This window comes from Balaenoptera borealis (genome assembly GCF_965194805.1).
Source record: "Balaenoptera borealis genome assembly, chromosome: 12".
Taxonomy (NCBI): domain Eukaryota; kingdom Metazoa; phylum Chordata; class Mammalia; order Artiodactyla; family Balaenopteridae; genus Balaenoptera; species Balaenoptera borealis.
In genome coordinates, this window is record NC_138869.1 from 83,878,271 (window position 1) to 83,898,425 (window position 20,155).

The window sequence follows — 20,155 nt, forward strand, 5'->3', positions numbered from 1 at the left end:
TAAGACATGGAGGGCATGCAGGGTATAGAGTCAGAATTCAAAACCAGAGTCTGACTGTAGAATCGGCGCTCATACCTGGAGAGCAAAGAAAATACTACAGCGTAGAAAAACTTCTATAGGTCTCAGCTAATACAAAGGCATTTCCATGCAGCAACTAGCTAATGGGAGGACCAGAGGTGTCTGTTCACACCTGAAACCTAGCACCTCAGCCCGAAAAGCCCTGCGAGGCACAGCAATCATTCTCTTGTGCTTCTCTAGGCTCAACCCCAGAGAATAATTCCAATCCCTCCCTACCCACCTCGCCTGCAAGCACAAAGGCTGCTACTTACATGTGTGTACTGATCTAGCCGGTTGCCCTTCTGGGCAGCTGGGGGTGTCAGGACAAGGTGTCGAGGCTGATGGAAACTGAACCTCCCACAGAAGGGCTCTGTCCCACTGGTGAGGTGCCCATCAGAGCTGGAACTTTCTAGGCCTGGATGCATTTCGAACAAAATAGGAAGATGGGTGTAAATGTTAAATAGAGTTTCCCAACATGTCTGCAGGGAATGGGTTATGGGTTCGCCATGACATTGACCCCTCAGCCCCTGAGCGAGCTGGGCAGGGCTCGAAGTGGTCGGCCCACCCCCCAGCTTGAAGGCTCCAGACGTGAGAAACCCATTCTGTCTGCCCTACAGCATCGAAAATCTATTACCCTTTTCTATGTGTACCATGACACAGAAAAACTATTGAGAAGCAAGGAGGTAAAGAGTGTTGACTGTAACTTAGTTCACCTTAGTATTTTTAAAACATACCCTCACATTTTTAGAATTTGTTAGATTACTGTCTTATGTATAATTCCTTTACTTGAGATGCAATTTGAATTAAACAAGATTTGCACTGTTTTGCTGTTTCCCTGCTACGTCTGTTGCCCGCTTCCCACTGTACGTCATGAGACACAGTTCCTCATTCCAGCTCCCCAGCACCCTTGGTTTCTAACTCTGCTCCACCTGACAGCTCGGGAGGGATGCCTTTTCTTTCTCTGATTCCCACACCAAACAGCTCCCTCCCAAGCATTCAGGGTCCGAATCCAGTTTCCATATTTTCATTTGACTCTTAACAGAGTCACCTGGGAGAGGAAATGAAGATTGTTCCCCTTTGACAGAAAAAAAAGAAGAGAAAGAAAGAAAGAAGACAAGGAGGAAAAAAGAGGGTCAGAATTTGTCAAACCAGAGATCATACCTTGTTCGAATCCCAGCCGGAGTAGGATGTTCGCTGAAAGGGGTTCCAGTTTGCATTTAACTGCAAGTAACTCCTCAAGGGCTGCTTGAATCTGTTAAAAAGAAAAACAGGGAATTCCCTGGAGGTCTAGTGGTTAGGACTCGGCACTCTCACAGCTGAGGGCCCAGGTTCGATCCCTGATGGGGGAACTAAGATCCCACAAGCCACACAGTGTGGCCAAAAAAAGAAAGAAAGAAAAACAACCAGGAGTTCCTACCATGGGCAGAAAGACCACCTTTACTTCCCCCACCTCTGCTTAAGTGAAGAAGGTTCCCACCTGATGGGCCGTGGCATTTGCAGGGATTGGCTGGCTAGAGACATTGTCCCAGGTAAGGAAGAAGTTCCCTGTGCCAGACACCATCAGCATCTGAAAAGTCAAGAGGGACGGGATTAAAGAACATGTGCTCATTGAACCAGGGAGACAACCTAGAAACACAGGACACACCTCCCTGGCTTGCTATTTCCTTTTTATTACAATTTCAATTTTTTAAACTCACTATCTTCTAGAACTATCTGGAGAACACAAGTGTCATCATGTAATGAAAACTTTTCTTGGAAGAATATACATGTCTATCTCCCCATTGATGCCTGCCCCCCTCCTTCTCTTTAGAACGTGACACCTAAATGTCACCACTGAAGGGCCCGCTCTCAGCCCTTCTCACCGAGCTCCCTCCCAGGGGTGGCCTGGGAGGGAGAAGCAGCCCCATGCGTGTCACACCCTCTCAGAGGCGGTTCAGCCTCTGCTTTGCTTCCACTGCATTCCCTGCTGGGCACGGCACACTCTTGTAATGGGGTGACACCTATCGTCTTATATTACTTGTTTTCTCCTTTGCTCTGCGGTTCTTTATCTGCATGTTTTACTATTACACCGTAAGCTTTAAGAGGCACAGTCCATATTGAGTCATCCTTGTACACCAAAAAGTGGACAACAAAAAGTACACTAAACACAACACGGTAAATCAACTATATTTCAATTAAAAAAAAGAAAGCACACCAAACTTGTTCAACCAAAATATGGGGCACAACCAAGAGACCCAAAGGCCCTGACCCTTACAAAGCAGACTTAGAAAACACAATATATGGGGAAATAGGACCCGAATGGGTCAAAAAGCTATGAAATCGCATATGTGTACGCTCACAGGCATGCATACATGGGTGTGGGTGTTAGGATGACCTTATCTCCTCTCTGGGGAATATGTTTCCAAAGGAAGATTTACCAGGAACTTAAATGCCTGAAACTAAGTCCATAAATCAGGGCATCTCAACAACAAGACTTTGCATTTTTTGTAAAGGCCTCTCAAGCCTATTGGATGGATACCCTATCTCTTTGGCAGCAGAGTTATCACCACGGCTCAAGTCTCCTGGCTCCCAGCCAGCGATCCTTCCACTAGGCGGGACTATATTCGTTGCAGAGTTCACCCCCTGAACCTAACCCCATGGGACAGGGAAGACACGGAGACCTGGATTTCCGGAAGTCTCTGGGCCCGGGCTTGGATCTGATGCTTCTCCCGGAGGTACGTGCTGACCACCTCGGGATTCAGCCAGGTGTTATGGATCTGGACACCAATTCTCAGCCCGCTGCTGGGGGCTCTCCCTCGATGCTCTGCTTCCAGGTAGTACCTAGCTCCCCCGAGCAGCTCCAGCTTGGGGCTCTTCTGTTGCCAGGTCTCTTCACTCCCATTCTGCTCCCAGGAGTCAAACCAGCCAGCAGTGCCCACTGTGATGGAGGCCACTTTCACCTGCACCCCAAGCAACACATCAGGACCAGCACTATGAAGCTTCTGGGTCTCTCTTTTTCAAACAGCAAGTGTCTAGACAGCTACTTAACAGGGATTTGGGGGCTGGTCTGCCTTTTCCAACAAGTTAGGACCTGTGCCTGTGTATGTTTCTCCAGCCGTTCTTCTCTCTCTCTTTCTCAATTACATAGTATTCAGATGAGGCTGGATGGTCCATGTTCAGAGCTGAAACAGACAACCTGAAACCCTAGCTTTACATGATGCTGTGGGTAAAGTTGTATGAAGTCCTCTGAGAAACCTAAATGCTACTTGACTGCATCAAAATCTATGATGTTTCTCTAGCCAACTACCAAAGCAATTTCATAGAAGTATATTCATCATTTGAGATGAAATACTGTGTTTCTTTGTCAATGGCACTAGTTAATTTAGGCTGTTTGTTAAAACACTTTTTCTTATCCTTCAAAGCTGATCAGAAATTTCCTGCATAAAACTAACTACATCCCTACCCAGAATTAGTGGTAAAGATGCAAGTTTTGGAGTCAGACAAATCTCGGTTTGAATTCTTAATATGACTCTTATTATCCCAGTGGCCCTGGATTGGCCATACAATCCTTCTAAGCCTCGTTGCCCTTATCTGGAAAACAGAGATAAAGAGACATAGCTCACAAGATGCTGTGAAGGTTAGAAACAAGGTGTATAACAGCTGTAGCATAATGCCCAGCTTACAGTAAGACCTCAATAAACATGCCAACACATTCAGCCAAGCCCTTTTTCAACAATTAAAATCATGTCAATTATATCTCAATTTTTAAAAAAAACTTTAATAAAAAAATAAACCTCACACACACAAAAAAACAAAACGTTAAAAATCTCTGGTTGCTTAATGGCATGTTACAACTATCAGTAGAACATGAGAGCTTTCATTGTGATTTTTTGGGTTTTTTTCAGGAGTTAAGGACTGGGGACCAGAAGAAGGAAAACGAGATGGAGGTGTATACCTTGGTCCTCGGGTCCTCCGACTGACTGAAATACAGGGAAGCCTGGTTGTCAGCCTGGATCCAGAAAGTGTAATTATTTGTCTCTGGGGCCACAAAGAACCCACTGAGCCGCGCTCTGGAAAGCAGAGGAACACAGAGAAAGAAGTGAGGGCAACCAAGTCCGGAATCACCGACCCAAAAAATGGTGCCCTTGGACCTTGTTTGTCTTTATGGTAATGAGGAGGAAACACCTGACTCTTGTGTCATGTATTTGGCCAAAGCCCTCTGGATGCAGCTTTTCCTGTGGTGCTTGCCTGGCTCAGTATCTCAGCCCATCTCTTTGCACTGGCACAACTCCCTGAGCAGTCCTGTCATCTTTGGGAAAGTCGTAGTCGCAGCGCAGGTTTGCCTGGAGGCTTAGCTGAGATCACTCACCTAACACAGCCAGTGCAGAGCCTGGTGCACGGTAGGAACTCAATCAATAGTAAATATTATTCCATTATTACAAGTAAAGAGAGATCACCAATCAGAGTTTGCGCTGATTTGGTCTAGATACCAAGAATACCAAGAATCTTTTCTGTTAATAGTTTTGAAAGTAACTATGTAAAGGTCCATCGTTATCATAATTTTTCAATCAATAAATATTTCAGTTTTTTCATTTAAAAATTTTGAATTTTATAGAAACGAATGGCAGAAAGAATGGAAAGAGTTACTGTCTGGTTTGTGGCTCCTCGAAATGGCAATTAGAGAGACATACCCTACAGTTCATACCAGACAGTCCAAATGTTCTTTTGTCTTTTGAGGTGGCCTGACTCGCCTTGACACTCCTGCACACACTGAATATAGCTGAAAGGTTTTCCTTTGAACATTATTGATGAGCCTCAAAAACTATGACAAAGACGCAGTACTAGGTGCCACAAAAAAAAAATATATATATATAGCGCCACTTTAAAACCATGTATACTGGTGGTTAGATATCTAATTAGTATGGCTTCCAAGACAACAGAAACTCTACTCTGTTCAGATTTCCTTCCCTACTTGGTTTTTTCAATGTCTGAAATTCCCTGAACAGAGAACAAAGCCTTCCATTTCATAATTGAATTGAAGTTTTAAATAGCCAAGGGACTTCCCTGGTGGTCCAGTGGTTACGACTCCGTGCTTCCACTGCAGGGGGGCACGGGTTCAGTCCCTGACTGGGGAACTAAGATCCCTCATACGTGCGGCACGGCCAAAAAGAAAAAAAGAAAGAAAGAAAAAGTTCAATAAAATGGCCAAATCCTTGAAAGAGGTCACAGGTTGGCTGGAATTCACACTCAGGAGTCATGACCAACCTCTGTGAGAAGAGTTTCAAAAGGAGAAGAGATCCATCACACCTAAAGGATTCAGTCACCTGAATCCACACCTTAGAGCACACTGTGTCTCCACAATTCTCTAACTTTCTATATTTTTAAGCCCACATTAAAATCTGAGAAATTTTGGCCACATCCTTGAAGGGATTAAAAAGACAAAACTAAACTAAGCAGGAAAAACTTTATCACACTGCAGTCACCACTACATAAAACAATGTCTCCAGAGCCCACTGGAGTTTCCCCTGCTATTATACCAGCCATCTGGTTGACCTTTGGCACTGGATAATTGTTCCCACAGAACTGTTGGCTGCCCAGCCTCTGCTCCCTCATATGCCCAAAGGGCAAATTCTCGAGTCTTTCTTTAGCATCATCCAGATATTAGTTTCACCTCTTAACCACGTTCCTGCGGCAAGTTTTGCCCTGCTCTCTACCAAGCTTCCTAGACTACCCGGCTCAATGTTCTGATGAATAGTCCTCCCCAAAACAGATTTCAAACTAAGCTGTAGAAAATATAAATTTTACCTATTGATCAAAATTTAGTGAGTACCCATAAAGGGCCTGTGGTCCACAAGCATAACCAACACCAGCTGAGAACAGTGGTCAAACTTTGTTGCTGTTGAATTAGTAGATATTTTAAATTTTCCCCTGGAAATCTCGTTGCTTACTTACCTGTCTCCTAGCCTCACCTAGGCCAGTAGAGACACTTGTGATATGGACCCTCACTTTTCCTACAACATACCTGAAAGGTTTCCCTTCCTTTGACCAAAATCCAAATGGAGAGCTGGCATTAGGGACAATCTGCCATCTGTACCCAGGGGTGGCTTCTGTCAGATCCAAGCCCTCAGCCGTGTCTCCAACTTCAAAGAGAAGCCCTCGATTGCCTGTAAGACATGTAAGCCTCATAAACATCAGAGGGCACTTCTCCCCCAAGCAGGGGAACTGCTTTACTACAGATTACTGTCCTAAATAAAAAGCTAAAAAATAAAAAAGCTGTCCTATGAACAGAGTGAAGATGATCCAGGAACTATCTAGAAGGTGAGTCAACTGAGACACAGATGGAGTAGCCATGTGAGATGTTCTATAGATAATACAAATGTTCTAGAAAGTGGAAACTACTGCTTGATGTAGGATTTAAGCTCTTGGAAGGAGAGACTTGACAAGGAGTGGTAAGGGGAAATATTCTCAGAGGACCAGAAAAGACGAAGGAGCTCTTTTTAATGGGAGTGTCTGGATACGAGAAAATATAAAAGAGCAAATGAAAGCTCGTGAAGCCAGGACTGGACTTCAGTCTCTTTTAATGTTCAGTTCAGCTTGGGAATTCTATTCCCTAAAACCCTGGGTCCCAGAAATTTGGCAATCCTTAAATTTTTCACAGGTCATGGCCTCAGTTTGTAGCCATGGAGCAAATCACGTGACAGGCTGCTATTACATAACATTCTAAATGATGTCGTACTTATTCATTTGTGTTTTATATTAAACAAACCCTGAGACCAAAGGCATATGTGCGATCAATATTGGCTACTAATTGGGGTGAGGGTAAAAGCTCTGGAATCACACATGGGTGCGTTCAGAGTCCAGCTCTGCCACTTAGTCGATGTGTAGCTTTGAGCAAATTGCTTCATGCCTTCGTTTTCTCCTTCATCAAAATGGGGCCAATAGTAAACAGAGATACTGCACTAAAGACTAAGGGAGCTGAGTTATATGTCAATTATATCACAGTAAAGCTGGGGAGAGAAATAAAGTCAGTTTGACAATTCTGGGGGGGAAAAGACTAAGGGAGTTTTAAATATATACACAAAGAGCCTGAAATACAGTAAATACTCAATAAAGGATAGCTAGGGTAGTTATTATTATTTTAAACTACTATTGTTATTCCTTGTTAAATCCTAAGAAGGGAAAACAGATAAGGAATAAGCATAAACATAAGAGCATATTTTAACATACTATTTGAGGTTTCTTAACCTCAGCAGTATTGATATTTGGGGCTGGGTAACTCCGTTGTGAGGGCTGTCCTGTGCATTGAAGGATGTTTAGCAGCACTTCCAGCCTCTACCCACTAGAGGGCAGTAGCACCACCATCCCAGGTGTAAGGACCAAACATTGACAAGTGCCCCCTGCAGGCCATTGAGAACCACTGCAGTACATGATCTTTTGTCCTTCTGTTACGGAACACAAGTCCGTGCGCCCAACACAGTGAGGGCAAACAATACCAAAACTTCGGAGTCTGGAGTAGAGGAAGGTTTATTGCAGGGCCATGCAAGGAGAGGGGTGGCTCATGCCTTAAAAAAAAAAAAAACCCAAACTCCCCGAAAGCCTTCGGCAAAGCCCTTTTATAGGAAAGGTGAGGGAGGGGCGCGGTTATTTGTTGCAAACTACTTGGTGTCAGATCCTTTGTTCTTGAAGTCAGGTCACGGTCAAGTAACGATGTTCCTGTACATCTCTACCAAACAAATGTTATTCTCTGTTCTGACAAGAAAGGGCAAGGTCCCAAGGCTCAACCTTCTCCCTCCGAGGTCCAAGCCCGGGCTAGGAGGAGGCGGCCCCTTGGTGGGCTGGTTACCCTGCCCGGAAGGGTTCGTCCAGCACCCAGCCCGTCTGACGAGGCAGCTCTCAGCTGGCGGCACCCTCAGGGCCAGGTCCCCAGACCCCGCCCAGCCATCACCACTGAGGGAGCCAGACGCCCAGGACCCAGCCGGCCCTCAGGCTCCTAAGGCTGCCCAAACGGGGCCCGGGGTCCCTCAGACTGGGACCCCTGGAGACTGCCACTGTCATTAGGTCACAGAGGTGGGGAGAGGGGAGAGGTTCGCTGCCGCCTCAAGGCCTGGGCCCGGCCAGCGCGCGGCCGAGGCGAGGGCTCTGGAGCCCTGCCGGACACAGCCCTCAGCCTGCCCCGGGGCCCCCCAGCTCACCCACCGGCCCGAGGCCACAGGGCCTGGAGGGCCCCAGGGAGAAGGCCGAGATCCGCCTCTCACCGCGCTCTGCCCCACGGACCACCACGAGACCCGCCGCTGCCAGGACCAGACCTCTCACTGCCTCGCACTAAAGGTCTCGCACGAAGGGTCTCGCGATAATGCTCGCCTGCTAACAGCTGCGCGCCCGCCCCGCCCCATCACACTTCCATGGAAGGAATTTCAAAAGCGCTTCAGAATCAACCATCAAGAAAAGCTGTGTTCAGGAAATTCCTCTACTGCAATGCCAGTAGCTAGAGCAGGCGCCCTCTTTCCTGACTCTGGAAACGCTTTCTCTCCATCACTTGCTTCATACAGTAGTTTTGTTTCCTTGGATGGGAGCTTTCCCTGAGTAAAAACCGCAGATCGGGAACCTGGAGAATTCCCAGCTAAAGCTTTGCATGTGTTTTCACACCTGAATGGCCTTTCTTTAGAAAGGTTTCTCCCCGATGAGATTCAGATGAGCTCCCTGCCTGTGGATTAACAGTGAAGACAGCCCTTGCGGGGCACATAGGGCTCCCAACTGGCAGCCTGTGATTCAGGCTGCCCAACAGGCCAACTGCCCTTCGTCCCTAACTAAGCCTGAGCTCCTGTTCTAACGCTTTCCAGAAGAGTGCTCCCGCGGTGCACTTGCAATCTGCAGCCGTGGAGTAGAAGGTTTAAACAAACGCAGAAGGCCAGGTGGAACCTGTCCTCTTGCCCCCTCCATTTCTGCCCACTTCAGGGGTAACCTAGTGGCCCCATCACAATACATCTCTACTTTTCAGAGTAGCAGACAGTTTCCACAGGGGAGAAGAAACAACATTTAAATGCACCCCATTGCACCCCACCCTCCGCCTCGTCTAAAGCTGTCCTATGAACATAGAAGACATGGTCTGAAGCTCTGTCTTCTTAAATAGTGGGCAGGAGGGCAACTGACCCAGAGGATGGAGGGGCGGCTCAGGGGTTTCCACCAGTCACTATAGCAACATCTTGATGGCAGCTAGGCTTCCTGGATCATGGTTTCCACTGAACCGCATTGGCCATTCTGCTGGCTGGGGCTAGGAGTGCAGGGTGTTGCCAAGCATCTGAGTAAAGCTAAGAGCCTCTCTGAAATGAAAGCTCTGACTCAGGACCCAGGGCTCACTGAGCAGCCAGTCAAACAGCTGAGACTGACCACATATCATAGACCAGCCATGGAGACTTCCTTACCTGCCTGAGGAGCAGAGAGTCTTGCACCTTTACCTGGAGCTCTGGTGGTGCACTCAATCCTCCTGGGAGACACGTGTCTACTATCACACAGGATGCCTGAGGGGAACATTTAAATTAGATACAGATGTCAATATCAATGGAGATATAGATGTGGCAGGACAGGGGACCACACTGAGGTAGACAGGCTCCTGTTCCAAGGCAAAGGGCCAGAAGTGGAGAGTAGAGAGAAAGTTGTCACCTCAGTGGAAGGAGGCAAGAAAGGGGGAGTGCAGAGCAGTGGAACACGGGGCTGCTCAGAATAATCAGGAAGAAAATGCCTTGCCATGTCGTTCACTGGAGATGAATTGAGCTGGGGAGAGGAACTGACAGGAGAGTGTGAGGACATTTTCCTGCACCCTTGCTGTCACCAACTAGAGGAGCATCCCACTAGGCAGAACAAAAGGTTCTAGACATGTTCTCCACAAAAGGGTTTGCTAAGGGGGTATTCCAGAAGAATCTGCATAGCAAAAGCCTGCCCATTCTTACTTATTCAGACAGAGCTAAGGGGAGGAAGAGGGGTCGCCTTTTAGAAGGAGTAGACCTTTGTGAAGACGCAGCTGTGCTTTTCCTTCTCTTCCCTCCCAAGATGGGGACACCTGAGGGACTTGCCCATGAGTTGTGAGTGCGTCTGAAGCAGGACACCCTATTTCTGTTACATGTTTGCCAAGCTGCAGGACCAAAACACCCCCCAACCCCTGCAGCCTCAAACACAGGTCAAAGATCTCAGAACAGGGTCCCATGATGAGTCGGAAGAGGCAAATATTGCTTCCCCCCATCCTCTCCAGGCCGTAAGAGATACATAATCTCCTATGGCATTTAAATCTATGAACGCTTCTCAGCCATTTCAACTTAGTTACCTGCAATGGTAACCTGGGCAGGATTGTCAAAGAAGTCCCCTGTAATTGTGATGTCTGTTCTTCCCCCAAGGCTCCCAGTTTCTGGAAACACAGATAGTATTTCTGCAAGAGGGAAAAAAAAAGTAAGCTTCCAAATATAAACCAGGATGTGAGCCAGATAATAATATAATCATAGAAGCTATCCATAATTTATTTCTTACTTTAACTTTCTAAGACCAGCAACAGTTGTAATTTTTTTCTAGTAATAGTCATTTAAAAGTGCATATAATAAGAAAAGAATTCACATATAACAATATGGATAATAATATATATTATACAGGATCAATATTTGAAAGGAATGGGAAATGCAGTCACTCATGCTATCAGCAAAAGTCCCTGCGTACCATGATGCTTTCTTAGGAACTCTGTCTCCTGACCTCAAGGACTCTGTTTACACATCACAGAACAGTAGGTTACATTTTATGGAGGAATCAACTCTGGATGCACCAGGCAAGGTCTCAATTTACCCATATGAGTCTGCAATTCGCTCTAAGCAAAAGAATGAGTTACACTGTCATATGCCACAAATCCCCAAGAATTTAACTTTTTCTGATCCTTCCCCCTCCTATGATCAAACTCTGAGAGTTCTAAGTTTCATCCCCGCAAGGGGAATGAGTAGTCGTGTTCTCTGATAAACTGAAGGTACAAAGAGGCTAATTATGAATGGTTACCACTTCAAAATAAAACCAAGGGTCAAAATTCAGCTTTGACAGAGGTAGGCTACCTAGAGAGTGAATGGCATTGGCCCCATGACTTAGGAAATTTCTTGCACTTTTGGCAAAGGTAGACTCTGCTGCCTCTGGAATCTGAACTAACCTCACAGACATTTTTTAAGTGGTTCTGGGACTGTATTCAAGCTGAGAATCTAGCACTCATATTTAGTAGCCAGCTTTCTACTACTGGACTGAGTTCACGATTTCATGCAAGTTTCCAGTTTTCAGATTTTTTTTGTATGAAGATTTACTCATCAGATAGGAATACACAAACTTAGCATCTGTATCAGCAAGTCATAAATTGTTGAATGAATGCTCAGAGATGAGACGTTAAAATAACTGCAAAGATGTGCTTTAGATTTTTCAGTGCCATCTCTTTTCTGTTACTTTTTTAGAACATAAAACAAGGATGACTCCCCTTTCTTTTATTGTCTATATCCCTAGACTTTGTATAAAAATCTATGATCAAGCCTCTTTTAATATAGCAACGAAAGTGGACACTCACACAAGCAACCTATTCTCATACAAAACCAAAGGGCCATCCATGACTTCAGGGACAGCTTCAGGTGTTAATGGTCATAGAGAAATGGCCAGAAAGAAGGGACGGAGGGTTCAAGATCCAGGGCCGAGTGAGGGGAGGGGTGAGAAATACACAATGAAGGGAAATGGTACCTGAATACGTCTGGTACAAGAAAAGGTCCTGCTTAGCACTGACCAGCCATGCATCCTTGTGTACCATTGACCTTCAAAAAGACAAAATTGTGTTTTGGATGAAAACTGCATCTGGGATTACATTTTTTAAATTGATTGCCTGAAAGGAAGATCACTAACTTTAGTGATCTTTAAAGCTGTTCAGATACCAGCTCCCTTTGATGACTAGAGAATACGAATGGGGCAAAGTTTGTTTTCTGATCTAGAAAATTATATGGGAATAATAATACTTACTTTACAGAGTGTGACTAGCGTTAAATGGAATAATGAATGTGAAAGGACCTGGTATGGAGCTGGCCTGTGGAAGATACTCAATAGATATTAGTTTTAGTCTTTCCTAAAAGAGAGACAGCGACAGAGAGAGACAAAGAGCAAATCTTTCTACTTTGGGCTGTGTCACTATCTTCACAATGAAGTTAATATCAGCTAGACAATGCCCTTTTCAGGAAAACACTGACAAAGTACATAGTGTCAGAGCATGAGGTAAGGCAAGCAGAAATCCAGAATCCTAATTGATCTCTCCAAAGCGCTATGAAATTTGGACGCTTTCCATCTTGAAGAAGGCATTTCCTGGAATGATACAAAGCATTTTATGGAACTGTACTGTTTTAAATTTCCAGTATTATGAAATTATTTAAGAAGCAATTCCCCAAATTCTGTACCATTATCACACTGAAACATTTACATTGCTTCAGGATAAGTGCATAGGACACAATTATATTCACCCAGGTTAAAAAAAAAAATCAAGTGTGTATGTGGGGTTTTATTACACTACTCTATTTGGGTACATTTAAAATTTTCCATTATAAAAGGTTAAAGAAGCTAAGCAAGACAAAAGAGTAGATAGCGTAAGATAAAGATAAATTTGCTTCCTCCCAGTTACTTACTTTCCTTTGTTAAATACTGAGAAACTAACATTCTGGGAGCCTGTAACAAAAAGAAACAGACATTAATACAGGCACCTGCACAAACTGCCTGGACCAGGTCACTGCTACCATAAACCCAAGGACTCTGGCGATCACCAAGGTCCCACCCACACCTTAATTTCTTTAACAGTGCCCAAAATAAACACGTTCCAGACTCACACCATCAGCGATGGTGACTTCTAACCATAAAAGGATAAATGTAGAAGCACAGAGCAGGTAAGAGCAGGCTTGGAGTTAGACCAAGCATGATAAATCCTGCTCCACTGGTTACTAGGTTCAACTTTCTCACCTGTAAAGCAAAAACAATTCCACCAGCCTCCAGGTTTATACATGAGGATTAATTTAGCTTATATTTAAGTTGCTTCATGTAGTGTCTCTCAGGGAGTTCTCAGCAAATGGCAGTTATTATTATCATCCTCAGGAGAACCAATTCTTTTTTTTTTTTCATCTTTATTGGAGTATAATTGCTTTACAATGTTGTGTTAGTTTCTGCTGTATAACAAAGTGAATCAGCTATATGTATACATATATCCCCGTATCCCCTCCCACTTGAGCCTCCCTCCCACCCTCCCTATCCCACCCCTCTAGGTGGTCACAAAGCATTGAGCTGATCTCCCTGTGCTATGCAGCAGCTTCCCACTAGCTATTTATTTTACATTTGGTAGTGTATATATGTCAATGCTACTCTCTCACTTTGTCCCAGCTTCCGCTTCACCCCTGTGTCCTCAAGTCCATTCTCTACGTCTGTGTCTTTATTCCTGCCCTGCCACTAGGTTTACCAGTACCGTCTTTTTTAGATTACATATACATGCGTTAGCATACGGTATTTGTTTTTCTCTTTCTAACTTACTTCACTCTGTATAACAGACTCTAGGTCCATCCAACTCACTAAAAATAACTCAATTTCGTCCATTTTTATGGCTGAGTTGTATTCCATTGTATATATGTGCCACATCTTCTTTATCCATTCGTCTGTTGATGGGCATTTAGGTTGCTTCCATGTCCTGGCTATTGTAAATAGTGCTGCAATGAACATTGTGGTACATGACTCTTTTTGAATTATGGTTTTCTCAGGGTATATGCCTAGTAGTGGGATTGCTGGGTCATATGGTAGTTCTATTTTTAGTTTTTTAAGGAACCTCCATACTGTTCTTCATAGTGGCTGTACCAATTTACACTCCCACCAACAGTGCAGGAGGGTTCCCTTTTAGGAGAACCAATTCTTGAAATCGTTTTTTTCCAACACAGAGAAAGACTTTAAAATTCTGTTACTTCTCAAACAGACCAATGTAGTTGCCTTCCACACGGCACTGCAGAGTCCCAAGACCGTGGTCTTCCTGAATAGGATAGCTAGGGAAAGAACCGAAAAAGGTAAGAGGTAAGAATTACCAGACAATTCAGTTCAGAAGCTCTGGCTCTTTAGCCAGGAAAGAAAATAAATAAATTAAATAAAATAAAACAAAACTGTAACTAGAGTTATCATCAATACATATGCTACCAGTCAAACACACAAAATTTTGCCTACTCCTAATCTCCATTGGGTCCTTTCTTTCCAAAATCTATTTTATACAAGGACAGCAAGATCCTTATCCCCCCCCAAAAAAATCTATTAGCAAATGTGAACTGAAACAGGACAATTCTGAGCAATCAAATGTAAGAAACCAGGAAGAAACCATATTATAGAATTTGGCTCTACTAAACGCTAGTCCTAAAAGCTAAGCCATAGGGTATAGAGGTTAATCCACTCAGTCCAGAGGGAAGTGAAAATCCAACAAAATGTTGGTTATCTGAACTACAAGCACATAGACACTCATTTTCTAAATTTTCCTTGTAATAAATAAATAACTGAATATTGAAAAGTTAGTTGTTTTCTCTCTGGCTAGTCGTTACAGTATAGTGGTTAAGAGGATGAACTTTGGAGGCTAGTTAGTGGGCCCAGGTTGAAACCCGTGCTCTGCCACTTGCTCTTTGTGAGACATTGGACAAGTCACTTAACCTCTCTGTGACTAGGTTTCCTCATCTGTAAAGTGAGACTAATAACCGTATGTACTCACAAGGTTATTATCTGCCTTAAATGTGAAACCGTTAGTGCAGTAAGCACTTAGTAAGTATCAGATATTTGTTTTCAAGAAAGCTTTCAGAACCCACTTCAAGTTGCATTGTGAATCAATTACTGTGTCTTTTCTAGGAAGTCTAAAGATGAGGCAGTCAACAGTTATGGGTGATTTATATTAAAAATAGATGTGTGTGTGTGTTTATGTGTGTGCGTGTGTGTGTGTTATGCCCATGTGGGAGAACCTAAAAGCATACATGTTGGCAAGAAAGGCACTTACCGGCATCCTGTCTGTCTGTTTACAAGAGAACAAGGAGTGACCCATTTGTCTCCCTGAGCTTCCAACATCAATGGGCTGGATACAAAATAGAAACAACAGACACAAGTCAAGAGTGAATGCTCTCAACAAACATTCTTGGAAAAACCCAGAGGAAACACTGTTATGAACATTCATCTCTGAACTTATGGGGCATTAATGCAGGTGACTGGGGACTGTCCCCCAAGGAGACGCTAAATCAGACCCTCAGCCCAAGAGCAGGGTGCATAACACTGGTCTGTGGCCCACACTTTCACACCACAGAGGGAGCGCTGCCCCTTTCCTGAAAAATCTTCATCATCTCCTCCTTGGCTACACTGGGTTCACACAGAGACATGGAGGAGTTTGTGTCTTTGTTCCCCCTTGCAAAGGCTGTATCCCAGACCAAGGCTGTGATGGGACCAAGTACTGAATATGGCATATCATCAAGGATGTACTTGGGGCTTCAGTCCTCCACAGGAAGAGTAATTTCCATTCAAGACAAGTTGATTAGAGTAAGTCCCCTACATACAAACGAGTTCCTTTCCAAGAGCGCATCCGTAAATCCAATTTGTTCTTAAATCCAACAAAGTTAGCCTAGGTACCCAACTAACACAATCAGCTGTATAGTACTGTACTATAATACTTTTATAATACTTATCACACAAATAATACATAAAAAACAAACACAAAAAATAAAGAAAATGTTTTTAATCTTACAGTACAGTACCTTGAAAAGTACAGTAGTCCAGTACAACAGCTGGCATACAGGGGCTGGCATCGAGTTAACAGGCAAGAAGAGTTACTGACTGGAGGAAGGAGAGGAGGTGGGAGATGGTAGAGCTGAAGGATTGTCAGCAATAGGAGACGGAGGGCAAGCTGCAAGTTCACTCATGCCTGACGTTGATGGCACAGGTTCTGGTTCCTTGCTGGAACCATATGCACGTTCGCATCTTTGAAAGTTCGCAACTTGAAGGTTCATATGTAGGGGATTTACTGTATTTTTTTTATTTTTATTTTTGGCTTCACCATGTGGCTTACAGGATCTTAGTTCCCCAACCAGGGATCCAACCAGGGCCACAGCAGTGAAAGTGCTGAGTCCTAACAACTGGACCACTGGGGAATTCCCTGGCCATTATTTTATGCCAGAAATGTAGATCCTGAAAGTTTGTCAAATCACGTTCTTTTCAACTAGAACAGAATCAAAGGTTTGGAGCAGAACATGAGGATCCCCCCATTCTGTCCAAGGGGTGGAGGAAATATTAGACACAGAATGTAGCATCTCTCAACAGAGCATCTAATGAAGTTGTGGTCCTTCTACCCTATAAATCCTCACTATAATTGCTTCATATGTTGAGTAACCGCAGTTCCTTCCCACAAACACCTCAACTTCAACACTTTCCATCCTGTCCTCCCCTTTCCCTGGCAAGGATGATTTACTAGTACCACTTTGCACTTTAAAAGTCTCCAATGAAAAAAGTCATGTTGGCATCCTAATCATTCCCAGAAAACATTAAAAACTCAATGGCTTTCACAAATAACATATGATGTCACTCATATGTGGAATCTAAAATATGACACAAGCGAACTTATCTACGAAACAGAAACAGACTCACAGACATAAAGAACAGACTTGTGGTTGTCAAAGGGGAGGAGAGGTGGGAGAGGGAAGGATTGGGAGTTTGGGATTAGCAGAATCACTTTGCTGTACAGCAGAAATTAACACAATATTGTAAATCAACTATACTTCAATAAAATAAATCTTAAAAATAACTCAATGGCTTTCAGTACCTCTTCCACATTTTCCTCTGATCACACCAACAGAAATTCTATATACACAAATGTATAACAAACAAGGATGTTATAGTGGTCTTTTGAGTTCACACGTTGTTATAAAGAATTTATTTCAGCCTGAGAAACAAGAGGGAGAAGGGGAAGAATCAAGAAAGAAAATCCACAGATGCAATTACAGTACAACTCACACTGCGCCCAGAGTGACTAGTTGTCAGTAAATAAACGGACCAACTTAATCGACCAGTCGCAATTACATTAACCAAGTTTGTTGAAGCCCAGCTCACGAGGGACCGTAAACTGCAAAGAGGAAAAGAGGAATTCCGTGCCAGCTGCTTACAATTTATTGTTATCGGGGAAGCTGGTCTCAGGAATCAATCCAGCATATCTGTAACTAGTTGAACACAGAAACAAGCACACGCTTACCTATGAACGTACTCGGCATCAAAATCAAAGGTTTCCAACCTTCCGGTGATAATCCAGCCATACACATGTATAAGGTTTCCTGTTTGAAAAAGATTTTTTTCAATTAATCTACTTAGCTCACACTCTAAATATATAACGTAAACTGTATTTCTCTTTTGTTACCTCTACTCAAAATGGCCAAGCTGGTCATGACTCAGAATATTAATACATTTTTATAAACTGTACAACAGGAAAGGATCACCAAGTATAATCCATTCATCGATATTAAATATCAAAGAGGCAAAAATAATGAATCATTGCCATTGTGGACTTATTCATGTATGTATGGAGCATAGAAGGAATATCAGGGCTTCTTCACAGTCCCAGGAAGGGAGGCAGGGAGGGGCCAATTTAAACACACTGCCTTGTTCCACTCTCTTGGCTGTGTGTAGACCATCCACCCACATGGGATTAAAATTAATATTCTTTGGGGGTGCTCCATGCTTCATGAGACTTTCCTCTGGACACATATGATAAGAGGAAGCTCGTATCACACGATCTGGATAGATATTCAAAGATACGAAACTTATTTCCGTATCTCAGAGTACAAAAGATGAATGTCATGGATGAATCAGATGGAAGGAAGTCAGAAAGAAGGGCACGAGAGAGCAACAGAGTTATGGCTTAAAGGATGGGCCACCGCACATGCAGTTAATTCAACAAATATGCTCATGTTCAAAGATCAGGCAAAAATGGGGATCCAAAGACAGTTGGCATCTGCCTTGTCCACTGATAAATGGATGACTTCCACTGCTGGGTCTCCTCTATGCAATGTGTAGGGATTCCCATTGGGTAGCAAGTTTTTCCTTGATACTCGCCTCTTTTGAGTTCATAAAAATGGGGGTGCAGGCATCAACAACCCCCTTTTACCAAGGGGAACTCTCAGCATTACCCCCACCTTCTCTGCTCAGAGGATCTGGGAAAGAAATCTAGAGTAGCCCCTTCTCAGAAAGAGTTTGGGGCCCATACCTGATGCTACATGAGTTGCTTTCCTCCAGAGTTGAAAAACACCTAAATTCAGTTCTGCAGAAATGCATAAAGCAAGGTTTTAAGCAAACACACCAGAGCAAGTTAAAGTTCACCACACAACCCCACAACGTGGAAGTGTGTGCCTTCCAAGTAATTATGGAATTTAACCATCAAGGCTGTACTCTTCCAGCATCACAACGCTGAGAGGTAAGAGAGCTGTTGGTTAATGAGGCAAAACCTCACAAATAGAAGAGAAGAGGGCATCTTTGGGGCTCATGAGGTCACTGAATTCAGAGGACTCTGGGTCTCCTCATGGCTACACTTCAGGCCACAAAAGAACATGAGCAAGAAGTAAGGCTTCCCTACATACTGTGCATGTGTTTTATTAATAGGAAGTGACTTTTATCTGCAGTCATTGGATGACTGGCCCTAAAACAGTGGAAACCTTCCAGGAAGTATGGCAGACACTTGACCAGAGAGCGGGTAGAAAGAGAGGAAATTCAGTGACTTAGACAAAGGTTGTGGAACTGGCAGAAGCCCAGAGTCTGAAGGTCTCGGCTACTGTTGTCAGCTAGCAAAATAATTCTTCATTTTACTAGGGCTAACCGATGGATTTCCTGGCTTTGACAGGCATGATTTCTACAACTGATGGGCACAATTTTACAAACGAATAACAGGTTATAGAAACTAGGAATTCCTGGGAGTTTTTGTTTTGTTTCTAAACAAAGAAGCCCAACAAACAGCAGCTGACAAATGGCTAAGCCAGACCGTGTGCTGGGCGGGGAGGGGGGATTCCGCGTCACAGTGGAGGACTGTTAACCACATATGGGAATTCAGCTGCTCACAAAACATCTCTCCTGTCTCTGCCACCTCCCCCATCTCCCTGTCTGCTACTCTGGGCAGGCTTCCCAAAAGAGATGAGACTAATCGTCTGGAAAGTGATTTCAAAGATTCAGCCATGTGGATCCTGCGCGGAGGGACCACTCCAACCAGCCCAGCCACCAATCGTTCTCCCCGAAGGTGGAGGAGACAGTGTGCAGAACTCAAACTGGGTGGGAGAAATGGGCTTGACAGATCTGGGCGCCAGCTGATGCCCCATGTCACACCTCTCACGGCGGGCTTTCCTCCTCAACCCTCAACCTAACAAGGTTTCTGCCATCAGAACAGGAGTTTTCTAACAACACCAGAGCAGGGGGGGACAAAATGATGGCATGTGACTTTCACAGACCACAACTCTTTTTAATAAAACATGATCACGTCTTGATTATTCAGACGAATGGAAAGGAACAGATCTGTGAATAACAGGCCTTAATAAGACAAGGCCGAATTCATATTGTTCAGGTTGTAATTTAAATACACACATACATCATCTGTGTCTATACACACACACATACACACACACACCAAAAGTACAGACACTTTTCAGTGACTCAGAGATTCATTTTGACATTCTTGAACAGTTCAAAACGACTAGATCAGTTTATGCATTGAGATGCAACCACATGTAAAAATTGAGCAACTTGTATCCCCATACTTATACCATCTGGAAACCCTGAACAAATAAAACCTGAAAGTGATGTAGGAATTTGTCAAGAATCAGACAGCAAATTATATGTGATCCCAGCTCTGTTTACTACTTAGTTTTAAGTAAGTGTTTCTTAGTTGCAACTCCTTCTTTTACAACCACCCTCCCAGCATTCTCTCTCTTCTCTTCTATCCTCCTAGTCTCTGCATGTAAGTGTGCTCTCTAACTCATAAACAAACCCCCAGGATCAGGACCAGGGTTAATGGCCTTCCAAGTGGTACCCAACTTGGCTCAACACAAAATAAAATGTAAGG

At 43.9% G+C, this 20,155-nt stretch overlaps 1 protein-coding gene across 19 annotated transcripts in view; it reads right to left on the minus strand.

Moving 5' to 3' along the window:
• The window catches only part of PKHD1 (PKHD1 ciliary IPT domain containing fibrocystin/polyductin), a 476,353-nt gene that overhangs the window by 439,999 nt on the left and 16,199 nt on the right, over positions 1 to 20,155 (minus strand). For all 19 annotated transcript variants that reach the window (XM_082346239.1, XM_082346233.1, XM_082346232.1 and 16 more), the window contains 13 exons: positions 17,309 to 17,387; positions 15,077 to 15,151; positions 14,029 to 14,093; positions 12,705 to 12,744; positions 11,779 to 11,849; positions 10,355 to 10,456; positions 9,459 to 9,554; positions 6,059 to 6,200; positions 3,992 to 4,106; positions 2,718 to 2,996; positions 1,535 to 1,624; positions 1,219 to 1,309; positions 330 to 472 (listed from right to left, as the gene is read on the minus strand). In XM_082346239.1, coding sequence (XP_082202365.1) covers positions 330 to 472; positions 1,219 to 1,309; positions 1,535 to 1,624; positions 2,718 to 2,996; positions 3,992 to 4,106; positions 6,059 to 6,200; positions 9,459 to 9,554; positions 10,355 to 10,456; positions 11,779 to 11,849; positions 12,705 to 12,744; positions 14,029 to 14,093; positions 15,077 to 15,151; positions 17,309 to 17,387 — 1,388 coding nt within the window. The remainder of the gene's footprint in view (positions 1 to 329; positions 473 to 1,218; positions 1,310 to 1,534; positions 1,625 to 2,717; positions 2,997 to 3,991; positions 4,107 to 6,058; positions 6,201 to 9,458; positions 9,555 to 10,354; positions 10,457 to 11,778; positions 11,850 to 12,704; positions 12,745 to 14,028; positions 14,094 to 15,076; positions 15,152 to 17,308; positions 17,388 to 20,155) is intronic.